This window comes from Patagioenas fasciata, chromosome 2 (genome assembly GCF_037038585.1).
Source record: "Patagioenas fasciata isolate bPatFas1 chromosome 2, bPatFas1.hap1, whole genome shotgun sequence".
Taxonomy (NCBI): domain Eukaryota; kingdom Metazoa; phylum Chordata; class Aves; order Columbiformes; family Columbidae; genus Patagioenas; species Patagioenas fasciata.
Window position 1 is genome coordinate 144230343 of NC_092521.1, and position 25903 is coordinate 144256245.

The 25903-nt window shown below is 39.1% G+C and overlaps 1 protein-coding gene across 2 annotated transcripts in view; it reads left to right on the forward strand.

The window, feature by feature from the left end:
- The window catches only part of CDK6 (cyclin dependent kinase 6), a 138719-nt gene that overhangs the window by 16980 nt on the left and 95836 nt on the right, over nucleotides 1-25903 (forward strand). For both annotated transcript variants that reach the window (XM_065832134.2, XM_065832135.2), the window contains exon 3: nucleotides 14352-14487. In XM_065832134.2, coding sequence (XP_065688206.1) covers nucleotides 14352-14487 — 136 coding nt within the window. The remainder of the gene's footprint in view (nucleotides 1-14351; nucleotides 14488-25903) is intronic.

Here is a 25903-nt window from a genome sequence, read left to right on the forward strand (position 1 = left end):
AGCCCAGGCAATATCCGGAAGAGTAAACTTCTAATGGCTTAACCTAACTGAGGCACAGTCCACTGGAGCAGGCAATTGGACAGGAGATGTCAATATTTAAAAGTACCAGAACTTAATTTTGAAGCACGTGGCTTTTTTTCCTCCTGTGTGGAGCAGAAATACGTATTTTTAAAGGCTTTAGGGAATATTTAGATGATGGGATTATGTGTCGCCTTTTAATGTCAGCCCTTTTTTAATATTGACCCTTTTAAAAATCTTTAAAAATCTTGTAAATTTAAGGTCACTTTCAATTCTTTTATTTCAAACATGAAATTACCATCTTTAAACTTCATTATTCCCTCAGTTCCAGAACTCATTCATCGCAGACCACATCCTTTATACAAAAATATCTCCATATCCTCTTTTCAGCTTTTAAATGGAGTCTTAAAAAGACTGTTGAGTTCTTCAAATAATTTAACTAAAATTTTCTGAATGGACATGGTTATCATGGCATTTCTAATATATTGATTGCTATCATTTTCACAAGCCTGAAGAAGTATTCTTGTGCTTTGGAAAATCTAAATCCATGTCACTTCTCTTCCTTCTGGAGTGAAATCATGTGGACTGTACTGCACTTAGATCAATAGTCCTATACTGTAGGGGACTTGCATGCAGAGGCTTTCATGGAAATGAAGACGACTGTGTCTTCCTGGATTTAGCAAAAACAAAAAGGCTCTACTGTGCCTGTTTCTTCCAAATGGACTTGAGACAGTTATTTCTCAGTCAAATATTTTCTTAATCCAGACATAGACTCTTATTTCAGAACATACAGATACCAGTTGTGATGTTGAAAACCAAAACATGCCTGCATGAAAAGTAGGTAAGGGAAATCACCAGAAAGTTTGACTTTTTCTTCACCGAAAGTCACTTCGATTCAGTGATAACTTAGAAAGCAGCTGAATGGGCCTTTATAAAACATATGAACTAAGTCACTTTTAAGTGGAGACAGCTGGGGTCTATTTAATATCCTGTGTAAAATGGTAGAGGTCAGCTTCCTGGAATAACTTTGGAGTTTTATTTCACGAATATCCTACTGCTGCAGGGACCTGGGGTGATGGAAAGGCTCTGAAACTAAAACGGGCCATAAGGGAAAACTCCAGGCCTGTAGCTCTTGTTGTAGCTCTGCATTTGGTGTGGGATGGTAGGAAGCATCTTGTGGCCTCAGGTATCTGCATGCACATCCTCCTAAATGTCTGTTGCGTGAGTGCTTATTAATGCAGGCAACTGGTCTCATTTTTTTCTCCCAATCCTGTATTCTTATGATTTGGAAATCATGGCGAAGTGACACTTTGGACAACAAGCGGTTCTCAAATTATGATGACCCTAAATACATAGGTTATTTTGTAATCGCTTATCTTGACAGTTTTATTATGTCTTTTTTCCCCCTTGCAATTAATGCAGCCATATCTTTACTATCTAAGGTCATACATTTCCTTAATGTCTTCCCTGTATCTATTCAATTTAATTACTCTTGGCTCCTTGAGTTTGGAATCTTATTTTTATTTCTAACTCCTGTTACTCCATTATGTATTGGCCATGTGGTTAAAAAAGAAAAAATATTTGTCTTTGTAGGCCAGTGCCACTGGTAAGTGTTCGCACATGCATGCTAAAGTTACACAACGTAGCAATTTATGTAATTGGTAGTCCAGTGACAGCTTAATTAAAAGCCTGTGGTGCAATAAGCATGAAAATTCATATGAAATAGTACATAAATAAAGATGTCCAGTATCATTAGATACATTTCACAGTGTGGAAATTTGGCTTTTCCTTGAGTATGTATTTAAATAAAAGACAAATGGAAGCTCTAAAGAAGAACTAAAAGGGATAATTGTTGCTGTTAGATGGAAAAAAGGTGGAAACAAAACAAACAAACATTTAGTAGTGAGCCAGTGGAATAGGCAAGCTGACCACTGCTAGAAAAGGCTTTGTTAGACTGTGCTGCATGGTGTGTAGTGTTGCCTGTTTAGTCAACTGTACAAATGCTTGAGATCATCAGCTGTGGTATAAGTTTCTGTACTGTTTCTCTGAACAGAGGTAAATAGGCTGATTGTAGGGGTTGGGGATGGATTAGAGAAAATAATGAGGAGCAGCTCCTTCAGTCCTCAATGTCTCTTGACTTATTCTTGAAATAAAAATAATTACAGTAATAAAACAATTCATATATGGCTTAGAAAGGGTTAGAATGTTTTCCATCTCACCCAGGGTGCTTCTGAAGCAAAAAAAGAGCAGATAGCTTAGGGAGTAGTGTAAGAGCAGGTGAGACTTGAAGTGATAATTCCTGGCAAATTAAGACCCCAGACAGTTTTGATGCTGACTTACTCTATGATCTTAACTAATCTGTATCAGCTGCCTTGAAAGTCCATGCAGCATTTGCAGGTAGATACGCACCAGCCCAGCCGCATCCCCAGGCAGATGCCCCCTCGCTGGGCTGGTGGTGTCAGCTCTGCTGAGGCTCCGCCATGCCCTGCGCTGGCCACGGATCTCCCCGCGCTCAGCCTGAACCGACACCGTCTGCGTGGACGGCGCAGAGCGTGCTCGTCTGTGCTTCCAGGCCTTATTTTGCAAGATTTGTTGTCGTTCGCTCCTTTCTTTCGGAAGTGTGAAAGACATTGTCACAAAACAAACAAAATACAGTTTTGTCATGTATTTACATCTGGCACACACTATCATTTACAAAATACTGAGTTTATTTCAAAACTATCCATGCATTAAAATGCAAACCCTAATCTCACGCTGCTAAAAGACGCCCCAAAAGAAATAGTTGCCTTTGCTCTGAAGCAATAAAACAGTCGAATAAAATTTATTGCCAGCTCAAAATGCTACTAACACCTCATTTTCATTGCCAAACTCTGCAAATAATCTTTAATTTGTTTTCTTTTACATATGTGTGCAAGAGCTTAAAGGAAATACTTAAGGAGCTGTACAGCCTGTGGAATACTTCACTCTGTGTGCATTAATCTTTAAATGGCTGGCTCGCAGTGCCATGTAAATGGGCTGGAAAAGGAGGTAACATGTATTAGACATCTACCTGAAGAACTGGAGGGTGAAAGCACCTGAGAATCTTGCAGAAATAGACATTTTTGTTTTCCTTTACATGTGCCATGTATTAATTTAAAAAAAAAAATACAGCTTAGTAGAAGGAATGATGTGACAGCCAAGGAGCTTGTGTGGCCACATGTGAATGACTGTGAACTGGAAACAGAGCAGCCATGAAGTGCACATTTTTAAAAACTTGTAGGATGTAATGCTTCAAATTCTGATGAAATGTGTAAGGAATTTGCATACTAATAGAAACGAGGATCCCTTTTTATGTATCGAGTGCTTAAGGGCAATTGCCCCCTGGCTAAATTTATTAGGCCAGAAAAATCTTGTAAATTTCTGTTGAAGATTTATTGGTCCCATTTGTTTCTGTTCTGTACAACATTAATATTAAACTCAATCCTGCAAGTTTGTCACAGGTGAAACTCCCTTTCAAATTAAAGGAAATTCTGGACCTGAGCCAAAGCCAGTTAAATACATGTACTGACTGTGAGGCTTAGGTAAAGGCTTCTGTGTGCAGAGCTTTTTAGGACTGATCCTGGTCTGTGGGGGTTAAGTCAATGGGGCAGAGGTGGTTTTGGTGTCTTCTTTTTTTTTTTTTCTTTCAACTTCTCTCTCATTTTGTTTTAAGTTTAAGTATCTTCAACAATCAATTGAACATAATCTGGAATCCCACCAAGTAAAATTACTTGATTTTAGTCTTCCTGGGAGTCATTGTTCATAAATTCAGTTAAATTCAAGCATTTTCCATAGCACACAGGAAGAGACAACCCCTGCCCCCAGAGTGAATCAACTAACCTACTTCTTACCCTTGAACATATGGAGACCTACCTGACGCATTCAGACCAACCACCAAACCCCCAAGCAACTCCGTTACATGAGTGATATCTCTTCCATGGCAGCTGAGAGGAGAACTTTGTGCTCCACAAGCTCTGCCAGGCTGTTGTGTAGATGGATGGCATTTCATCTGTCTGATGGATGGCCAAATGCGAGTATGTTCAATGGAGCTGGCATTTTTCATGCAAACCTTAAATCTGCATTCTGTATGTGCTGAATTTAAGTGTTACCTTAACTTTGTATTCCCTTGGTTTTTATGCTTTGGTTTTAGAACAAATATCCCCTCACTGTGTTTTCTTTAATTTAAAAGTTATATATTACTCTCTGCCACTCAGTTTTTCTTTTGGAATGCAATTTCTGAAGAGGAATGCAATGTTGAGATGCATAAATCTGATCACTTCCCAGAACCTGGCCAAATCCTGTTTGTTTTTCTTACCCATGTGAACAATTGCCTTTTGATTTTTGGAAATCACAGGGTGTTATTTACTTTTGGGCAGGTGAGATGTGACTCGTAGCACTTTGAGTGATGGTGATAGAACACGGCACAGCACTGCTGGGAGGTTGGTTGAGTTCACTGTGCTCCCTTCCGTGTTTTGCTGAAGTGAATGGAGGAATTCCTTTTGTCTTTAGTTAATGGTGCCCTTGGCATCACAGCACATGCGCTTCTTGGGACTACATCTGACATGCAAGCCCGATCATGGTCATTCCCCATATCAAGTGTAGCCAAAAAGCACTGTGAACTGTGTGTCTATTTTTATGTCCTTTAACCTCATGCAGGACAAGCATATGTGAAAATCACACAAAATGTGATAGACTTTTTGGATTTTCACTTGATCTGTTGCTGAATGTGGCAACTGCGTTCGCCACCCAAACACTCTGCTTGCGTTGGAAGTGGGTGGACACGTCTGGTCCATTTTCCGGAAATTTTGAGCAGTTCTAGTGAATCAATAAACAGATTCTTTCAACAGACTGAGACACTTTTAAAAGTTGTTTTCATGTGGTTTAAATATCCAGTGTTAAACTGCTGTTTCCATTTGTAAGATAACAAGAACTGCTCCATTGCTATTTTCTGGACTCTCAGGAAATGATCAGGAAAGCAGCAGTTCACAGTTTTGTTCATTTCAGAATTTAAGGAGAAAAAATATTGCGATGAACTCCTCTTTGGAATAAATCATGACCATATTCAAGAATTAACTGGAGTCCGAAAGGTGATTAAAAAGTTATGAAGGAGAGACTGTGGTACAGGTGAGGATGCTGAGGTCTAAAAGGGGAGCTCATACACAGGGCCCCAGGTTGCAGAGTTGTCACTGGGCAGGTAAGAGAAGCCAGACCAGGAACCACAAACAGCATCTGTCATAGTAGATACGGGTTTACACGGCATACAGGGAATTACATTTTTCTGCCCAGGTAATGATTGGCTGACTATAAAGATAACCAAAATTACCTTTTTTGGTCTTTTGTTTTTCATCCCATGTGCACAGACAATGAAGGTTTTTTTTTTTTCTTCTCTGCTTTTACTTCTCAAAGATAGCAGGCATATAACAGAGACAAAGCTTTAGATTATGTCTGCTTCCTTAGAAGTCACTTAGGTTACTTGCATGCTGGAAGTTAAGCTCAACCGTAAGTTCTTTGGTAGTGCAGGGCTAATGGCTCATGCAAGATGGAGATCTATGACAGGTACTCTTCCTTTCTCTGCACACTACTGCCCTAGCTCCAGAATTGCTCAAAGCTTGTGTTATGTCAACTGACTGTGCTGTCATAGCAATAAACAAACAGACTCTGTAAGAAGTTTGCACCTGATTTCCCAGAGTGGTGCTTGTTTCATTCTCTTACCAAGGATTTTCTTTTCTATAATGTCACATAGAGAGTGAAGAACATTGTATTTAAGAAAGTATACATAATAATAAACCCAAATATAAAAAATAGGCATGCCGGTGAACCATGCAATGTTTTACTGTGTTTTACTCCTATGTATACTGATTGCTTTCTGTTTAATGCATGGATATGAACCATGTTGCATTAAAAAGCCTACAGATTTCCTTAATAATTCCTCGAATACATTAGAACAACACAATTCAAAGGACTAAAAAGAACTAATTTGGTTTTCAAATTAACAGCTGTCTTTACTAATATATGTGCAATTTATTTATTTCGTGCATATAAGTATTGTCAACTTTATCAAATTTAGCCTCTTATTTTTCTTTAGATTGTTTTTTTCTTCTGTTTTCCTATTTTTCTTTTGCTTTTGCTGTGGAGTTCACAGTATTGTTGAACCATGGAGGTTTTCCCTTTTCAAAAGTCACCTCTCGATCCTTCTTTGAGAAATATAGACCATTTGGTCCCTTCTTTTCCTATGAAACATTGCAGAAATGTTTTTTCTTTCAAGGCTTTAGTGTGTCAGTGTCTCACAAATCACTACAATACTTTTTCTGAGGGTCTTAATCAAAGCTGTTGTTAATGCCAGTAAAAGTACCACAGCAAGACATTTTGCACCTGGTGCGCTCTTTACTCCCCTCATCACTGTAGTAGCTTTGGGTTTCATTCAGCTGCTGCCAGCACTGGCCCTTCTTCCTACAAAGTGTCTGCAGCATCCTCAGGGCTGGGGTGTTTTTGCACCATTTAGCAAACCCCCTTACCTAGCTTGATCAGCGGCTCTGACCACTAGATTTGCTCCTTAGAAGTGCTATCAGTCAGGCTGTGGTTACTTGTGTTCCTGGGGGCTTAGTGTATGCTGGAGGGTTGGTTCGGACTCAAACAGAACCCATGTTTTGCGTACAGCCACCATCCTCTGGTAAAATTGTGACTCAGTTGATGGTAAGCATCGAAACAGTACACCTCTTCTGTCATCTTCTGTAGTACCTGCTGCTTGTTTTTTTAGGTTTCCTCATGTGTCTCTAAAAAGCAAGAGCTTGGAATCAAATTTGCATTGGAAATACCACTTAAAAATCCTGAATTAAACACCTCGGGAACTGCTGTGATATTGCAAGGATTTTAAAAACTATATGAGATGATACAGAGTATCAAACAGGCCATTTGATATTTTGCTGTGAATACTTTTTATATGGAGTGGAGGATTGTTATTTCCTTTGTTATTTTTGATGGTTTTGCATCATTAAGTCTCAAGTGTAGATAGATTAGATTATTAAGCTGCTAAAGAATGAAGAACAATTTATAGTGTTGTAAAATCTTCTGAAGATGAGTTGCTAATTTTATTTAAATCTAGGAAAACGATCATCAAGTTACATTTAGATCCTGTAGGTTTGGCACAATCAAGAATTCTAAGCGGAACTGAAATGTGGAGTCTGCACCAGTCAGTTTATCTGTGAGCTACACATGAATAAAGACTGTATTTTGTTTATCCCATCTTGCACCAGGTACAGCTGGGAGTCCAGAATAACTTCTGGGCTCCTTTTATTAGCATTAAACAAAATCAATAATCAGACATAAGCTTTAGTTGCATGTTGAGCAATTTAGGGAATGTTAAAAGAAATGCAGCTTTTCCTGAGGTAGGTGTTCTACAGAACATCTGAAAGACGTAATGAAGGATGCACATCCCCTACCGATGAATCAGAGCATCTTGAATTTGTACTCTGAACTGGAATCTTGTGGGAGCTTACTGGAAACTCTCAGTGCTGTACAACAGCAGTGTACGTGACTTTGAAAGGCAGTGTACATTTGCTTGCTCGAGGATCACATGAGAGCACTATGAATAGGTCAGACAGCTATTGCTGATCCTAAACAATCTGTCAGCGACTGTCTTCGTAACAGGCCATGTTGTTTTTCTGGTTTGGGGGTGACTTGGCCTGTCCCTTGCAAGGAGAATCTGACAGGCTGTTTGATACGGCAGCACACAGGAGTAAATGTAGGTGCCAGCAGGCTGGTATTTTCCCTCAGTAATGGCAACTGCTCAGTGTGTGGCCAGTTTGGATTTAAAATCAATTGCAACAAGCTGTTAATAGACTGGTGAGGAGTTAAGTATTTCAAAAACTGGTGAACTTGAGGACGAGTCCTGAAAGTGAAGTTCTGCAAGGAAGGATGTTGTTTGAATTACTGAGCCTTACCAGATCCATTTCTGGTCCTTGCCTATTAAAAATAATCTCCCTTCACAAAGAAGGTGAACAAGAAATGGTAGCGTGAGGGCTAAAAAAGACAGCAGGCTGCTATAAACAAAGAGAGGTGCAGAAAATGTCTTGTCAAGTGTATTTTTCCTTGAAGTAAAACTCTTTAACAACTGCATCTTTTAGTGACTTGGGTGGCACAGGGAGTAAGTGTACTTGGTCTTTTCATCTTTTAGGCATGAATCTTGGCTTCTGTTGAAAACAAAAATTACTTTTGGTGGTTTCATCAGAGCAGACATTTGTCTGCATCACAAAACCATTCAGTCTGGCACCAGGGCCCGGCGTTGCTCAAGTGGGGCCCAGCGCAGGAGAGCCGGGGTGTTGCAGGTCAGGGCTGCAGGCAGTGCTGAGCGTTGAAAGCTTGCCCAGTCAGCCCACACTATCGGACTTTAGCCAGTGCTATTTACTTCACTTTCAAGAGCATCTATTTCTCTCTGTCACTTTCTGTGTCTCTCTTCCTCACACACACTTAAAGAACAAAAACATCTTTTATAGAGCTAAGCATTTTAAATAATTTTTCCAAGTCAGAAAGGGAGAGAGACTGGAAAAAATTACAGCACAAAGCTCAGCTTGCAGATGAACGATTGCCTTGTCATCCTAATATCCCCCTTCCTTCCCTTAAACCTCACTGGTGAGTGGGCTCTAAGTGAGAATATTGGCTGGGCTCTGCTGGAGCAGGTTTCCAGGACAGGACTTTCTGCTGCCTTGCTTTCACCATGCAATTACTTCTTCGCGGTACCTCTTTCTGCACTGTGCACAGCAGATAATGAATGAGTGGCTGCAGAGTTGGAAACATCTATCTGCAGAACATCTGCCTGTCCTAGATAAATTCATTTATTTTATCCAATGTTGTGTTCTACCCTTTTCTGCTATTTGCCTGAAAGAGGTTTCTTCTGAAGGCAAGAAGAGATCCTGTTACTCTTTTCTGGGAGGGCAGCAGGGCAAGGAAAATATTCACAGACTCCGAGAACCCGGTAGAAACTTAGACGATAAGGATTTGAGACGTAAAGTTACCATCAGCAGCATAGAGATATGCAAGCCTGTTTTAATTAATTGAGTTTGACTCGGCATCTGACTGCCAGTGGATGAAGCTCCCGGTGGGCTAGTTTGCGGTGCTGCGGGCAGAGCTGTGCTGTAGGGATTCAGTACCGAGGTGGGTCAGTTGAGTATGGTCTACGTGTCTTTGCGTTGTGTTGCAGTCTGCTGTGGAGGCATATCTGAAGTGTCGATGCACATCGGTGCAGCTGCAGCAGGTGTGAGAAGCACATTGGGAAGCTCCTGAAGACCCATACGCTTTTGAAAATGGAACTTAGGTCTTGCATTGCTACGTGCTTTTACAAATATTATCCCAGAAAAAAATGCACCTAAAATAGGAGATAATTTGAATTTACAGGTCTGTTCATCTGTAAATGTTCTTTTTTAATCTAAAAGTACTTCACTGAAGCTCCTTCCAGTGAGAAGAATCTACATCTGAAATACCAGCTTTCAGAGTTATGGAGGAGTAGGTGATTGGTGATCAAGATGAGACAAAGCAGCATGTCCTGAACAAAGGGGAGGAGCTCTGTCATACATTTCAGAGTGTGAAGCTCCATTTCCTGTTTTGCTACATGGGACATGATTCTCCGAACATGTATGTTCCACTCTACTTGCCCAGCTATTGTCTTCTTCTTCTGAAATATGACCCCTTCGTTAAAATACATTGGGTATATGTGATGCCAAGCAGAGATTGCTTTCTGTTAGCAGAGACTTTTTTCTCTTCAAAAGCAAGAAAGGAGAAGGTATCTTATATTTAAAGTATGGGGAAAACTGTTTTTTCCAAGGAGTGCGTAGTTTAAAAAGTTGGGGTGAACAAAGGGCTTGCTGCTGAGTGGCTTCCAGAGAACAGAAAAGTCTACGACCGCTGCTGAAATTTGGACTCAAATGATGCCTGACTACCATTCTTCAATGCTTTTAGCTATGAGAAGCTGAATTTTATGTATGCTTAAAAATTATGGACTCATAGGATTAACTGGAGCCAAAGGCAGTGAAAGCAGAAGCTATTCAAGCTCCCTGTCACATATTTGTCAATAAAGCTCAATCATGACCTGTAACAGTCTTGGTATCCTAATCTTGTGGTGTTTGCATAAACACTGTCAATCATACATAAATTCTGTGCTGGTTTTTTGTCATGTGGATAAATGCCTTTCAGAGTTATAGTTGAGACTGCCAAACTCTTACCATCTGAGTCTTTGTCCAGACTTACGAAACCTTAAAACTGTAGCCACATTACTGTGCCACTGGCTACCACACCAAAGTCTTCTTGAACATTTCTCCTACTCATAAATTAACGGCTCCAGTTCTCTTTCTCTGTCATGCATAAGCTAGGAAGTAACTCTTCCTAGGATGACACTTCCCAAAAAGTTAAAGTAAGTTCATGTTCTTGAAAAACTTGTCAGGACAGGGAGTGTTTTTTTGGTTAGTGATGTGAGTGACCAGCAAAGTAAATGAATCTGTGTTCATCTTGCATTAGTCCTACTGCAATACAAATAATAATAAGTCTTTGGATGCTTTGGCAACAAGTATCTAATTCTTTGATCTTCCCTTTGACTATGCTTTGGGTCATTTTCCAGTGTACTTACTCATCTGTTTGACAATAGCCAAGAGAATGGATGTCCTATAGTTTTTCAGGTCTTACGGTCAGATCTGATTTTTGGTATTTCTTGCAGGTGGCTTGAGCTGGTGGGTTTGATCTCCATTGCCGTTGTCTCGGTTTGCTCAGGAAAAAATGCTTATTCCACTTGAAAATGGGTAACTTTATAGCGGTTCTCAGAGCATGTCAAAAACAAGTCCAGTAATGTTAAAGGACTTTCTAGAAGCAGTTACCAAATTAGTACCAGTCAGTAGATGCAATAGTTTTCAAATTTATTGGCATAACTGTGTCTTTTCTTATAAAAGCATTAAGCATTCAGACTGTAGATAGTAAAATGAAGATGAACTGATGTGCATTTGTCAGACCGCATGTTGTAAGAAACTATGGACACTTCAAGAAGCATCATCTAGTTTTCTGCATTCAAAAAACCTTAGGTATTTTTGTAGGAAGGCAGGTATTCTGCTAGGTTATAGTAAGATCCACTAGACTCATAAAATAAAACAGAGACATAGATTTGTAGCTGATAAGCTTTTTTTTCTTTTAAAAGTACAATTAACTCAAAAAAATGTCTGCACTATAGCACAGGTGCTCCTTAAGTGTCTGTTCAACAATGTTCCAGTTCAGATCAACACGTCGGGCGCTGTGTGACTCCAAGCCAAACATCTTGTTAAATACTTGCAGGATTTCCCATAGCGGATCTTACTTCAATCAAATAATTCAAACGTTTCTTTTTTAAGTACAATAGAAGGGCGGGGCTCGTGTTTACAAAGTATTCGGTATGGAAATCCTGTATTGATTGAGATACTTCACTTCATTTAAGACAGTGTCCACATAGTAACTCTTAAAAGGCCTTTTACTGTTCCCTAGTCCAGAGAGGCAATCACATGCAGAACTACCCCGTCACATACAGAAGATCATGAGAAACGTGCAGTGTAGACAGCAGAGATGTTCCTTGCTAAGGCAGACAACTCAATGGATGATTTTTTCACAGTGGATGTAAAATAATGTAATTTAGAAAAAGTAGTTTTATCTCTGTTGAAACTATCGAGTAACGAAGCGGTGTCTTTCTCAATCTATTTCCAAAATGGTTAGAACAGGCAATGCCAGATGTTGTTTTTTCATAATATTGTGGATTCATATAAGCTGTGCTTTAAATTATTATCTAAGGCAGCGGCTGTATTTTCTGTGAGTAAACACAATGTGCTCCCACCCAGCCTGGTGCAGGATCTGGAGTTTTTATTATTAACAGTAAAGCATTTACGGTTTTACATAAGGGGTGTATAAAAGGGAAAGATAATATTATTACTCAGTGATAATATTATTACGTGGTAATAGGTGACTAGAATTGCGTTGCTCTGAATTCCTTATTTTGCTGTGCCAGAAAATGCCCAAATCAAAACAAGCCACATGCAGAAGACTTAAACATAGAATCCACATTTCCCTCCACAGCGAGCTGGAAATTATGTGTTGCTTCTGTATTCTATACACTGAAATATTTTTTCCTTTTTTTTTTTCTTTCCCGTGAATTATAACTCTGCTATAATTGAAAAGATAATTTTGCCAGTGTATTAAATACCTGGCAAAAAAAGGTGTTTTAGAACATTTTTAGGTAAATGTAGGTCAACACAAAGGAATCATACAGTTGGAAATATTTTCCAGTGTTTATGTTCAGATGTTCAGACCTGTCTGGCTCCTCTCTATTTGCATGTGTTGGGGTTATAGGCAGTCCAGCTACATTCCACATTGATTTATATAAATATATTGCAGATTATTAACCTCCAGCCAAATACCAGCAAATTTCACTTTTCCAGGAGGTTTGCAACTTTTCATAAAACTGATTTACTGTGTAGACGGTATCTATCTTCCATGTGCACCCCATTAATGGAATCGTAAAGACAGCGGTATTTGTCTTTATGAGAAACGTGCTGAGACATTTGCTGCTACAGTCACTGTGTTCCCATAATCATTTAATTAAGATTTGTTCATATCACAATTACAGATTAAGTACAGATTGCATCCTCTTAGAAGACGTAGGGTGACTGTCTGTCCATATTCTGTAACTCTGGTTCCTGAATTATTACTCGCTGCAAAGCTTCTTTAAGCTAAAAGAAATGTGCACGTATCCATTTTCAAAACATGGTGCCTAATAAGCAATTTTTAGGTGTCTGGCCAAAGATTATTTAGGAGTGCTGTTAAAATGGGGCCAGACCCTTAACATTTTAAGTCTATATCATTTCAAGTGAATAATACTGCTCTCTTAAACCTGGATGACAGTCTTCATAGATAGTTGTGCCAATTCTTCCTTTCTCTTGTGAAATATTCTGAGTTTTAAGGTAAAAAGTAAAAACTCAGTACAAAGTGTTTTCCAATTCTGTTTGTCAAGTGGCTTCTTTGAAAAGCAGTGACCCCCAAGGCTTTGTGCGTGACCTGTTGTCTACAGATCCGGCATATAAAGCCTTTAGTCCCAGGACAAAGAACAAAAATATTACTTGATAATGTTATCAGAAATCCTGCACTTTGCATAAAGTAAGGAAGCAGTTATTTGAAGAGGATAAAAAGTACATGTAGTAAAACCATGTAACTGCTGCGATGTTGACCAAATAAGCAGTAGCATCAACGCTACTTTTGGTTTATCGATGATAGGTTATTCACTTTATAGAATTTTTCTCAATAATTGTATTCATACATTTTAAAAAATCTACTAATAAAAGTAGTGATGCTGTCTTGCTTCAGAGAGAAAGGCAATCCGACATGTAAAATTTAAAACTAAATGAATGAACGCGTTAGTAAAGTATGTGAGCAGGGAACAATCATCCTTCCATCTGTAAGGCGGTTTCCTGTTGTGATTTTGTGGAAGTGGGACTGGAGAAACAATAGTGAAAGTCACTGGTATGAGCAGAGATGTGAAGCATAGAAGCATGGGAAGACGTTTGTGAAAATCCTAATTAAAAATATAAAGAAATAGAGTAATCAGGTAGGAATGTGACAGTAAGAAGAGCTTTTCAAATTAGTTTGAATTTGATGTTGTGCAACAAGGTGAAACAATAAAGAAATTTAAGTAAAAGAATGACAGAAAGGGATGAGAGAAGTGGGTTTTCATAATTGCGGCATCTTGCGCGCAGTTTTTTTTCCAGACCGTGTCCTGACAATGAAGGTATTCCTTGTGTTCAGGAACTTGCAAGAGTAATCAGCACAAAAGTCCTACTTCTGCTGAGGGATATTTAATTCTAAAGCCATGCGATGGTGAACATGGGACTTATGTAGGTACACACTGAAGGTGCGTGCAAACACCTGGTATTTTTTTTCTCAAAAATGTTACTTTTTTTTTTTTTTTTTTTAGTGGTTACAATAGATGCAGCATAGAATGTGGATACATATCATTTTCTGTATTAATTCTAGTTGTTCTGACCAAAAATATTTTCTTTCCATGTAATTATTTTACTTTGAACAGCTGATGGATTCTTAATACTTCATCCTATTTCAGAATGCACACGTGACATAGAGATATGGTATTACTGATGTATCAGTAGTTATCTGATGAATCAAGAGCTCAAAGATTGCTCAACCCTTGGAAAGCTCTTTTTTCCATTCTATATACTGTAAGAAATTTAAATAGATGTTTATGAGCTGCAAGGTACATATGTCTGTAGTGGTTCCTGTATACTTACCTCCTCTTTTCCTCCTCTCAGATTGTTTGATGTGTGCACCGTGTCACGAACAGACAGAGAGACCAAGTTAACGTTAGTGTTTGAACATGTGGATCAAGACTTGACTACTTACTTGGATAAAGTTCCAGAGCCTGGAGTGCCTACTGAAACTATAAAGGTATTTAAGAAGATTTTGGGTATTATTTCAGAAAATATTAGATACAAAGGGCAAAGACATAAATCACAAAGACAAACTGCATTTTGATTCTGTGGGATTTTGTCATATCCAAATTGAGTAATGCCCAGGTTGGGACATAAACTGCAGCACAAAGATCTGTATTCACTGACAGATGTATTCTCTTTGTGGAAATGTTGCCTTTGGTTTTTTCCCTTTTAGGTTTATAAATCCTCTGAATCTCTACTGTTTTACCAAACGTAACATTCCAAATCATTAAGAAAGACCTTCTCTTGCATCTGTAGTGAGATTGTTCCAGTATTGTTTAATCAAAGACTACTTGAACCTTCCCTAGAAGGCATCTGGCAGGGTGCTGGTTATTGTTAGAACGGATAAGATAAATCCTGTGCTCCTATCCCCTTCCCTTTGCCTTTTGTTTCCCCAAGAGACTCCTTTCATTTCCCATCCCTCCTGCCAGAAAGGTTTCTAGATGTCCCAAGAGCAGGAAATGTTCACTGTGGACCTGTGGTGAGCTCTGCAGAGGATGGGCTCAGGAAAGGGGGTAGCCATGACCAGTTGTTGTACAAGCTGGGAAGGGTGTTCTCTCAGTAACTGGAATGATGATCACAAAGTTTTCCCATCATGTTATTTAATATGCTGCATCTGTAAGGGAGGACCTCTTCCCAGAATAGGACATGCTTGCATTATTGGTACTAAAATATGTATACCAGCTCCTTCTCTCCTGGGAATTTCACAGCAAAGTGCTACATTGAGGATCATAGCTTCAAATATCTGACAAAATATTTAATCTCAGAAAGAGAAGCAGAGGGATTGATGTTCTGACATTTTGACTGTGTCTGTTTGACATTTCTTTTGATTTTTCTTTTTCTCATGAGAATAAATAATTTATGCCTTTAGAGACGGATTATGTTGCATTTGTGTAAGTACATTCTGGAAGTATGTTGTGTCATTTTAGTCTGGCAAAAGTCCTGAGGGAGGAAACGAAAACATGAAACCTATCTGAAATTCAGTTGGTTTAATATTTTTTTTGTTAACAGCTTCAAACTTAGGAGTTGTTTGATCTTTCAGTGTAAAATTAGACATAAAACTGATAGAGATCCTTTCACTTGTATCAAAGTCACGAATGTATAACATCAGTGAGTTCCAACAACTATGTTTTTTAAGCAAACTTAGTGGATAAAATATTATTTTCTTTTAAATGGATACAGCTTTGATTCAGTCCCAGCAGAAGCCTGGAATGTACCTCTTGCATTTGAAGGACATTTAAGATAAGGCTTCCAGGGTTCTACTTCCTTCTAGGGCTTTGAAGCCACTTAAGGGAACCGTACTTCAATGTAACTAACTGTGAAAATAACATACAAGGGGACTGATGTATTATCTAGCTAAATATATTGAAATGCATGGGAACCGAATGACCAAACTTCTGAAATCTCAGTTTGAGATACCTTTTGAGCTATGTTTCATTTAAAGCAAGTAGAAGAGGTGAGCCTTGGACTAAAACATCTGTGATTTTTTTCTAAAAGCCTGTTCTAATGTTTGCACTAGTAAATCGTAATATGTATGTGTGAACACATATGTCGTGGAGCTTATATACTGATGAAGGAAATTATTGCATTTACTTTTGAAAAGCACTATTCTGTATGCAAGGTTTACTAGTTCAGCCCTGTTGATATATATGATAATTTGCAACAATAAAAGAGAAAAAAATAGCTGCACAGAAAGAAGGAGGAGCTATTCTGGTCTTTTATAAACAGCGCAAGTTCCATTGCAGACAGTGAAATTAGTGAGTGTAAAATTCAGCTTGTGGTACATACAGCTCTTTTTAAATGGGTGAGGAAAAATGTAAAATTGCTGTTTACTTGGTCACCTCTGTTATTTCAGCATTTTCACACTAGCTGATGTCTTATTTCTTGAATTCTGTTTGGCACAGGAAAAAGAGAGATTTGGTTAACTTGAGTTGTACCCTGCTACTTCACTATTTGTGTGAAAACACCCAGTTTATGGAGGTACTTTTGCTGATAGTCAAGGTTGATCACACGAGAAAGAGTCTCCTGACTTGTTCCTAATGCATCTTGATACCTTTCTAATGGTACAGTTTTTCTGGATATTTCTGGAAGAAACAAAAGCAAAGCATAGTTCTCCTGGCTTCAGGGAAATATTGCCATTTTGCAACAACTGAATATTTAACCCAGAGCACATACATAATTAAATGACTAATCTGACTTTTTATAGTTTGGCTTTTGAGGTTAATATGGATTTGTAGTTCATTTATTTTCCAGAATTGAAGACAATTTGTGTAGGGTATTGCCCCTCACTGCTAGCTAGATACAAAACAACTGCCAGTATTGTAAGACCATCTGTTAAAGTTCTGCATGTGTCAGCAACACAGAGGTGCCAAATGGACCAAGTAAGCTCTGGATAGCTTGAAGTTGAAGGATCTAATACACCTCTTTGGCACCATGGTGTAAACTCAACAGTTGTTAGTGGAGATTGAATGACAAAATCACTATGGGAGAAGTATCCGCCCCAAAAGATCTTTTCTGTGTGAATTAGCTGCCATCATTACACACCATTTGGGGGAGGGAGATTCAGCTTTTGCTGTTTTGGGGCATGCTGGGGTTTTTAGTTACCAGCTGTCAAGGAATACAAGTGACACCAGTACCATTTTAAGAATTTCCTTTGTGTTTAGCAGAGAGTAGTCAGACTGTAGCAGTTCAGAGAAGCTAACTGTACCGATAATTTAAACACATATAAAGCTTTTGTCTTAATATTGCTCAGCAATGTCCTTCTGATGTCTAAAGCCCTCCAGTGTGACTCACCCCAGAGTGTATTTTAGGAACATATCCACAGGTGCCGATAAAATGATAGGAGAGAGACAGTTTTCCTTTGAAGCATTGTCTGGTCATGGCAATACTTGCAGAGGATGTAGGGCAGACATGCTCACTTTCCATCCCTGTACCAGGAGCTGGAATGCTGTAGCCCATTTCTGTGGCTACCAAGTTCTAGGTTATTCTGGACAGAGGCATTTTAAATTTTCTCTTGTGAAGCAGTTCCATTATTTTTTAGTGGAGTGTACATCAGGCTAGAGGGATGGATAAAATGATTACAAATACTCAGGGACATGGCATTCACCTTTTAATGAGAACTACGTTCAAGCCCTTAATCTAATTAATATGTCTTTATAACTACTGGATTATGGTCCTGCTCACCCTTCCTGGCTTCCTCTGTCAGACCTGATTATATATTAGTTCCATACAGGATATGCCAGAATCAGCAATGACAACATCTTCCTTCTTTCCTCTCTACCCATCGTCTCCTCCCTTCTTTTCTTCCTGGGATACTCTTTTAACTTCAGGGCAGTTTATTGGGAAATGGAAGGTATGAGTTCAGTTTCCTTAGGACACAGCTGTTAGTCATGCACAGGTCTCTGGTAATGTTAATCATGTTAGTAGTTGAGCCTCCCAGAGACTTGGCTCATTAGGAACTTTTGTTAGTTGACATAAGGGTAGCGGTAATGGGAATGATGTGTCTCTGCCACAGAATGATTTTTCAAAAACAAAAAGGTTAATGAACCACTAAAGCATTTTGATGTGTTAGTCTTTGGGGCTGAAGCATGTTCAAGCTGGTAAGTCACATTTTGATATGATACTTGTGAGACTTGCATGCTGTTTGATCCTAAAGCATTTGGATATGGATATAATTTTTATAACACTAATTACTTTTTTAATATAGAAATCATGTGCATGCAAACAAGTTGATGTTTATGGATTTAAGCTTGGTATACCTAAGCTATTGCAGCAAATATAAAAATATTTAATATATGCATGTGATGGTTTGGTATATAGAGCTCTGAAAGATATGGTTTGGGAATGGCTCTTTGGAGTTCCCTCCGGTCATCTTGTTTTGCCAGGCCAAGGATTCTGTAAGAATGAGAGAGGATAATAAGCTGTTACTGAGATTCTTAAATTTTAGTATTGAACAAAATCAATTTTGTGAAGTAAAAATAAACTTGCAGCTTCTTGCAGTGCTTTTGTTACAACTGATCAGAATTTCACCCACACAAGCTACATATGCTAACTGGGCTGTGTCTGTTTCAATCTGACAGTCAACAGAGGAGGAAACAGAACAAAGGGCTTCGGTATAGCAGGTGCATATGTTATCTATCATGGGATGTCAGAAGAGCTGGGAATGACCTTCTACCCACGTCTGTGTTCTGTAAATCTTTGTGGTATTCCCCACAGCTTGGAACAGGGCAGCCAAATCACAGCAAGAGCAGGGTTTAAGGTATCTCCTTTACTTTGGTGTTTCCTGATTCCTCACCCCAGTGAAATGACTTCTGTGGATATTATTCCTTTTCTCTTTTGCATAGGAAGCCTAGATCTCTGATTCAGGGATACAGATTTTGCTCTTTAGATGCCTAAAATTTAGACAGTACAGCAGTGAACCTGATTTCCTTTTGTGGATTTATCTGATAGCAGCCCATAAATTGAATTTTAAAATATTACCTCCAGTCCTACAATAAATGTTGCTGTTGCATCTCTGTGCATTTCCTGTAACTTACATTATCTGCTAGCAACCCCGGCAGACTACTCACATCTTTGCAAGACTCTTAGAAAATTAATATGAAGATGTTGCTTCTCAGAAAGCAAACCAGTGTTCAGTGTTGTGAGGTGAGTCATCAGCCATCTGCTACGCTTGTACCTACTCAGTTGATCACGTATGAGATGTGGAGCAGATGTCACACAATCACTCAGTTCTGAAAACAACACAAGATATTCCAGGAAAACAGATTCGCCAGTACTGAGAGTTTTCAGAGTGTGGCCATATTTAACAACATCAAAGTTAAAAGTCACTAAAAAAAGAGCCTACTCAAATTAATAAGAAAGATACTAGGAGATGAGCTGTTACTAACATTTTCCTGTTAGTACATTTGTGGTAAAGAAAGAAGCAAAACTTAGTGAGGAATTTAGAGTCCGCAAATAATGGATCAAATCCCCATCTGATACTAAGAAGTGTAAATCCATTAGCTTCAGTAAAATTATGCCCGTTTACAGCTGCTAAGGATCTTGTTCTTTGTGGAGCATTTTGCAACGAATTTTGTTCTGAATCCACATTATGAATGAAAGAAGAGTTGCCACTGTAAATAAATGTAAAACAAAACAACTGAACTGATATAATTTTGAGAGATAAATCTTTTATTTTTTTCTCTATTATCCTACTACTGGGGGTTGGGCTGCAGTGAGGAAGGGCAGTGGGAGAGAGAGCAGGTGCCCCGCTTTAAAAAAAGGATATTCTCCAAAGAGGGGTGGTTCCTTTTGTTGCAGGTGTTGGCATTTCTTTCCCCTACTGTGCTGCATGTAGAGACACAGCCGCATCTCCTTTGGTGCGGTGGTGCAGGTCATAATGTACAGTCTGAGCAAGGGGCTAGGAGTCAGGATTTGAATGGAGACACTGCTGAGCATAGAATGCCACAAAATGTGTTGTACACATACAGTTACTTCTCTAGCTTGGACCTTTTTACAGTCAAAGTTCAGCCACTGATTTTAATTATGGTGGCATTAAATATCTCCAAATCCATACCATTTCCAAATTCAAACACAAACATTTTCAAACTGATGATAATATGGGTCCAGAGGAGGCCACAAAAATTATCAGAGGGATGGAACACCTCTCCTATGAAGACAGGCTGAGAGAGTTGGGGTTGTTCAGCCTGGAGAAGAGAAGGCTCCAGGGAGACCTTATTGTGGCCTTTCAGTACTTAGAAGGGGCCTATAAGAAGGATGGGGACAGACTTTTCAGCAGGGCTTGTTATGATAGGACAAGGGGTAATGGTTTTAAACTAAATGAGGGGAGATTCAGGCTAGACATGAGGAAGACATTTTTTACAATGAAGTGGTAAAACATTGGCCCGGGTTGCCCAGAGAGGTCGTAGATGCCCCATCCCTGGAGACATTCAAGGCCGGGCTGGATGGGGCTCTGAGCAACCTGATCTACTTGAAGATGTCCCTGTTCATTGCAGGGTTGTTGGGCTAGATGAGCTTTGTAAAGTCCCTTCCAACCCAAAGTATTCTATGATTCTATAACATATAGTTGGGTTTTTTTGCAGTGCTGTAGCCCAGGACTGCCCAGATCACCATTGCTTGCAAACTGAGAGCTTGTAAAAATGCGAGGCACTCCAGTAATTTTAAATCACTCTGTCCTGACTAGGATGATTTAAAATCATTGGAGCGCTTCACATTTTTTCAGTTGTTCCAGTTTGGAAAGCAGTCAAGCAACATTGTAGCATAATGCATGAAAGCAACCTGCCTGAAATAATAATTTTAGTCTTTCAAAACAATGACATTGAATTAGAAATGTCACTGTGAAAAGATGTCCATCAAGGACTCTCTAAATAGACGTCTCAACCTATTTTTCTTTTATGGCCCAAACTCTCAAGTCAGCAGTACAGTCCAGTAGGGCCCTAAGGGACATGTCCTTTTTGAAGTCAGAAGGAGGCTATTGTTTTCAATAGATGGAGAGCCAGAAATCATCTTTATTCAGAAAGTCAAAGGGAATTAAGAGACTGAAGAGATTCTGAATTGTGGGCAGGGATGGAGATTGAGCCTTTGGTAGAAGAGAATTTATGACTGAGTCATTGCAAAATTGCAGTGTTACAAACACTGGAAGCGAAATGTTGCTATCAGCTCATTTCATTTCCATTAATTCAGCAGAACTGGACATTGATGTGATGCAAAAGAAAACTTATGGATCCTACTGCTCTGGATTCCCTTGAGATGCTCCCAGATTATTAGTGACACAAGGTTTTTGCTATTGGAACATCAATGTGGTAGCAATTGCTATGTGAAATGCTTTGATGCCACTGAAAGAAAGGGAGCACGTGGTAGGCATAATGCTCAAGCAGATGTAAAAGCGGGGCTGGACTACCAGGCAGCATGTCAGAAACAGCGCCGGACTGTTCCACAGCGAGCCAGTGGCAATTCCTCAGCATGGGGACTATTTTTGAGATGCTGTCCTTTGTCTCGTGGTGATGGTGTTGTATAGTCGCAACTTGCTCTGCAAGTCAGTCCTGCCTCAGTGACCAGCAGAAGCATCACGCATGTTTTCAGAGTCTTTCTCTTCATCAAAGATGAAATGCCATGGTTAAAGCAATTAAGAGAAAGCTGTTGCAGCTCATGATGCACATAAAGCAGTGGCAGAACAACAGATTGAAATATTTGCATTTACTTTGCTTACAAGCTATATGCTACTGTTGACAAGTAATTTGAAGTTCACACTGGAGCAGATGTGAGATAAAGAGGAGATGTTCAAAGAGCCATTCTTGATTTTTATGGGGGCTGTCCGGGTTTAATCCCAGCCAACAGCCAGAACCACACAGCCGCTGGTTCACACACCCCCACCTTCCCCAAGAAGGATGGGGGAGGGAATCAAAAAGGAAAAAAATACTCGTAGGTTGAGAAAAGAACAGTTTAATAGGACAGCAAAGGAAGAGATCATAATAATAATAGAATATACAAAAAAAGTGATGCACAATGCAATTGCTCACTGCCCACGGCACTGATAGCCCATTCATTCCTGATATTTGCCCCCCCCGACCAACTCCAGTTTGTATACTGGACATGATGGAACATCCCCTTGGCCAGCTTGGGTCAGCTGTCCTGGCTTTGCTCCCTCCCAGCTTCTTGTGCACCTGATAGAGCATGGGAAGCCAAAAAGTCCTTGACTACCCGGCAACAACCAAAACAGCAGTGTATTATCAACATTCTTCTCATACTAAATCCAAAACACAGCTACTAGAAAGAAAATTAACTCTATCCCAGCCAAAACCAGGACAGGAGCAGGTAGGAATCACTTGCTTAATAGTAGTTTCTACACTGGAAGGAAATCAGGCCCCTATGCCTCTGCATACCCACAAAGCCATATGTCACCCCAAAACAAGCACACAGAGTTGGGGAAGAGGTGACAGAATGACACAAATTGTGACAAGGTACATACTTGGCAAACCTGGCCAACATATCTTTTCTTGTTGAACTTCAGATTCTAAGGATTGAACTCAGCTGATCTGGGACAAGAAGCACTGTGGCAGGATACTTTCCCATCTGAGCCAGCCCAAGTTATTGCAGCTCAGATTATCTATACTAGAATATCCACAAAGTGTCCATATTTAATCACAGCAAAATACAACTGTAGTCTAAAATAATTCAAAAGTTGGCCACAGACAACTCATAGCTAATAGAAGACGACAGAGTAATCAAATAAGTTTTTTTTTTATAAAACTGCCTTCTCTCTTCCACCCCAAGAGAAATATAATGCTCTTGCACTAACTGTATGCGCTGCTTTTATACCAGTGAGTAAGCAGGTTATTGTATTCCACAGTAAAAATTAATTTGAAGCATGTTAGTTTAGTGGCACACTGATTTAATCAAGATATGTTGTATTTGTTTTTTTTCCTCTGTAACAGATGCATTTACCTTATGCCAGAGAACAAATTCCTATAAAAATGAATAGGGGTGGAATTTTTCTGTATTGCATGTTCTCATATGTAGAACTTAAAATTAGCTTTAAGAATTTTTGCATTATTTATATATTTATAGACACATAAACACACCGATATATATATATATATATATATATATATATATATATAAAATTATTATGAAAGTCCTCTAACATATTTGCAGAAAAAAAATGTTGCTATTTGAGCAAGGGAAAGGGAAATTCGATGATCATCACACTACTGTCTATGAAGTTCATGATCTCAAATTAGCTGTGGGCCAGAAGAGGCCAGAACTGGCAACTCGAAGAGTCAAAGGTACAAGAATACAGAAGGGGTAGCACCAGTCCTCCTCCTGTGAACGTGTATACATGTGAAAGCATCCTACGCCTACATCTACATGTGTGTGTATATATATATATATATATATATACACACATTTATATCTGCTGATTCAAAGAGTCCATCCTGTAGGCTTATGTTTCAGCTCATCATCAAATAAAGCTAGGCTGGAATGAGGGCTGATAGTCATAGGGAAGGAATAAAATGGTACCCAGCCAAATCTGCTCCTCTCCTTCCTACTCAGTGTGTCAGATCAGAGACACATGGAGAGCTCCTGCCCTATCAGCCAAAACTTCTGAGACTCAGGGAGCTTCCAGTGATTTCAACTCAATGTTCTCTGCCACTGCTAAGGCCATTTTTCCAACCCTTTCTTCCTTCCATCCTTCCCTGCCACTTTAATTTTTTCTCTTGCCTTTCAATCTGTATTTACAGTATATGGCACTCTTCTGTTCTTTCCCTCCCTCCAGAACTTTTTTCTCCATCTCTTTTCTTTCCATTTTTCTTATGCCCTTCTAATTGACTCTACTCCCACAAAAAAGTAATATCATGGAACTGTCACACTGTTTCTCCACCTGGGGTCTGTCTTGTCCATTTTATTTGTGAGCTTTTAGTGGAAGAGGCTGTGTGAAACCCCTTGACTGTATAGTGCCCACCATAATGCATCCTGCTTTTTGTCTGGCCTTTACACAATACCTTGTTAAACATGAGTCATGATAATCAGATCCTACAACAGCACTGTTTGTCTAAATAGTGCTTTTCCTCTGCTCTGCTGTTTCCTCAGCACAGCCACTTCACACATTTACACAACTGCTTCCTTTATATATCAGTGCTCTGTAATCAGCGTATGGTTCATGTTACAGGTTTCTCAGGTTGCAATGTGAAATAACCTGAGTTTTCTTCCATTTTGAGAATATCCTTCTGTTTAAGAAGTCCAAGCAAAGACACACATTATTAGGAAGTTCAAAAGCAACTGCCAGAAGACAGAAAATTTTGGAATGGAAACACAAGTGAAATAACAGAAATACTGTTTGTTGTTTTTTCTTCGTGCAACAGCAAGGGAAAATATTTAGAAATTAAAATTATGAATTTCTTTCTAGTTTTAATAGAGTAGACGTGGTTTTGTAATATTTGCCAATATTGGTACTCCAGAGAACAACTGTGGGTCATATCCTTCTGTGGTGTTACTGTTGGCTTCTTAGGGTTCCTGCAGGGGTGAGTGTGGTGCAATGCTATTAGCATCAGTTAGCAAGCAGTCTTTCATTTGTTTTCATGCAAAACCTGAACAGTTTGCAATTAAGAAAGAGCAAATTACAAAGGCTCGGGCTCCTAGATCAAATCTGTCCTTAACTTCAGGGTTGGAAGCCTTATCCAAAGACTCATAAATATCAGTATTTTAGGTTCTTTTTACTTCTCTGTTATCGTTACAGCTATATATTACTACCATTTATGTCAGTACACATGAAACATTTGAACTCCTTCTGGAATATATACCCAAACCTTCTAGTTCAACTTCAGACTTTAAAGGAGAAACCCCAAAGGAAGCAGAGGCTCTGTTCCAGCAAAGTGCTTAAGCTTCTGCTCAATTTTGTGTAAACAGGTTGCTCCAGCTTTAGAAGCAGTGAGATTGAAAGACTGTGAATTAGAGGAGCTGACAGAGAAGAGTCAGTTGTTATCCTGTACTAGTGACCTGATGAATTCCAAGGTTAGAGCAAAGAAGAACTGAAACCATTGCTTCTGTAGTCTCAGCTTAGTCATAAACATGCGTTTTGCTTGTGTTTAAACGCTTGGTCAGAGAGAGGAAGTAGTCTTCCCTCAAAACTTATGTGTAAGCAATGTCTGTGCCTTTGGAACCAGACTCCTGGCGATTCACAAAAGCGTGTCATAGTTGGTCATCGCAGCAAACTGACTCAGTCATGGAAAAGGGTTCCAGAGGGTCACAGGTTTGACAGACTCATTTGTTTCTCTTTTTTCATTAATATCATAACTGTTCTGCCCACAGAATTCATCCCATCTGCCTTTGAAAATCGTGATCCTTGAGAATACCAATTTAAAAGAAGAAGCTGTTTTTTACCATCGTGACCAACTCATTAGAAGCCAGTACATTATGTATTTATTAATGTTGAGCAGTGCCTCATACCATAAAGGGCCCATAGAAATTAGTGGCTTAATTGCAAAGAAGGTTACTGCTCAACAGTTTTCACCGTTGCTAAATATGTGACTTTACAAACAGCCCCATAAAAATCCTAAGTATTTCTAAAATGTCCCACTTCTTTGGTCCATGCAATAGGAAGCATTGCACTCTAACTTTAAAATGCCAAAAATAATCAAGAAGACATGTTAACCATCTCTTAAGAGTGTTTCATTTCCAAGCCAATAAATTCAGCTGCTGAATTTTTGTCCTTTGTTTTAGGATGTGACAGTTCTGTTGCATAACTACAATTAAGGAATCTCAGAAGGCTCCGAAATGTTACAATATTCTGTGGATGCAAACGCAGAGTCGTTTTTTGTTTAGTTTTACAGCAGGGAAGGGGCACTGGAATGGCAGCATGTTGCCTTTTTTTAACA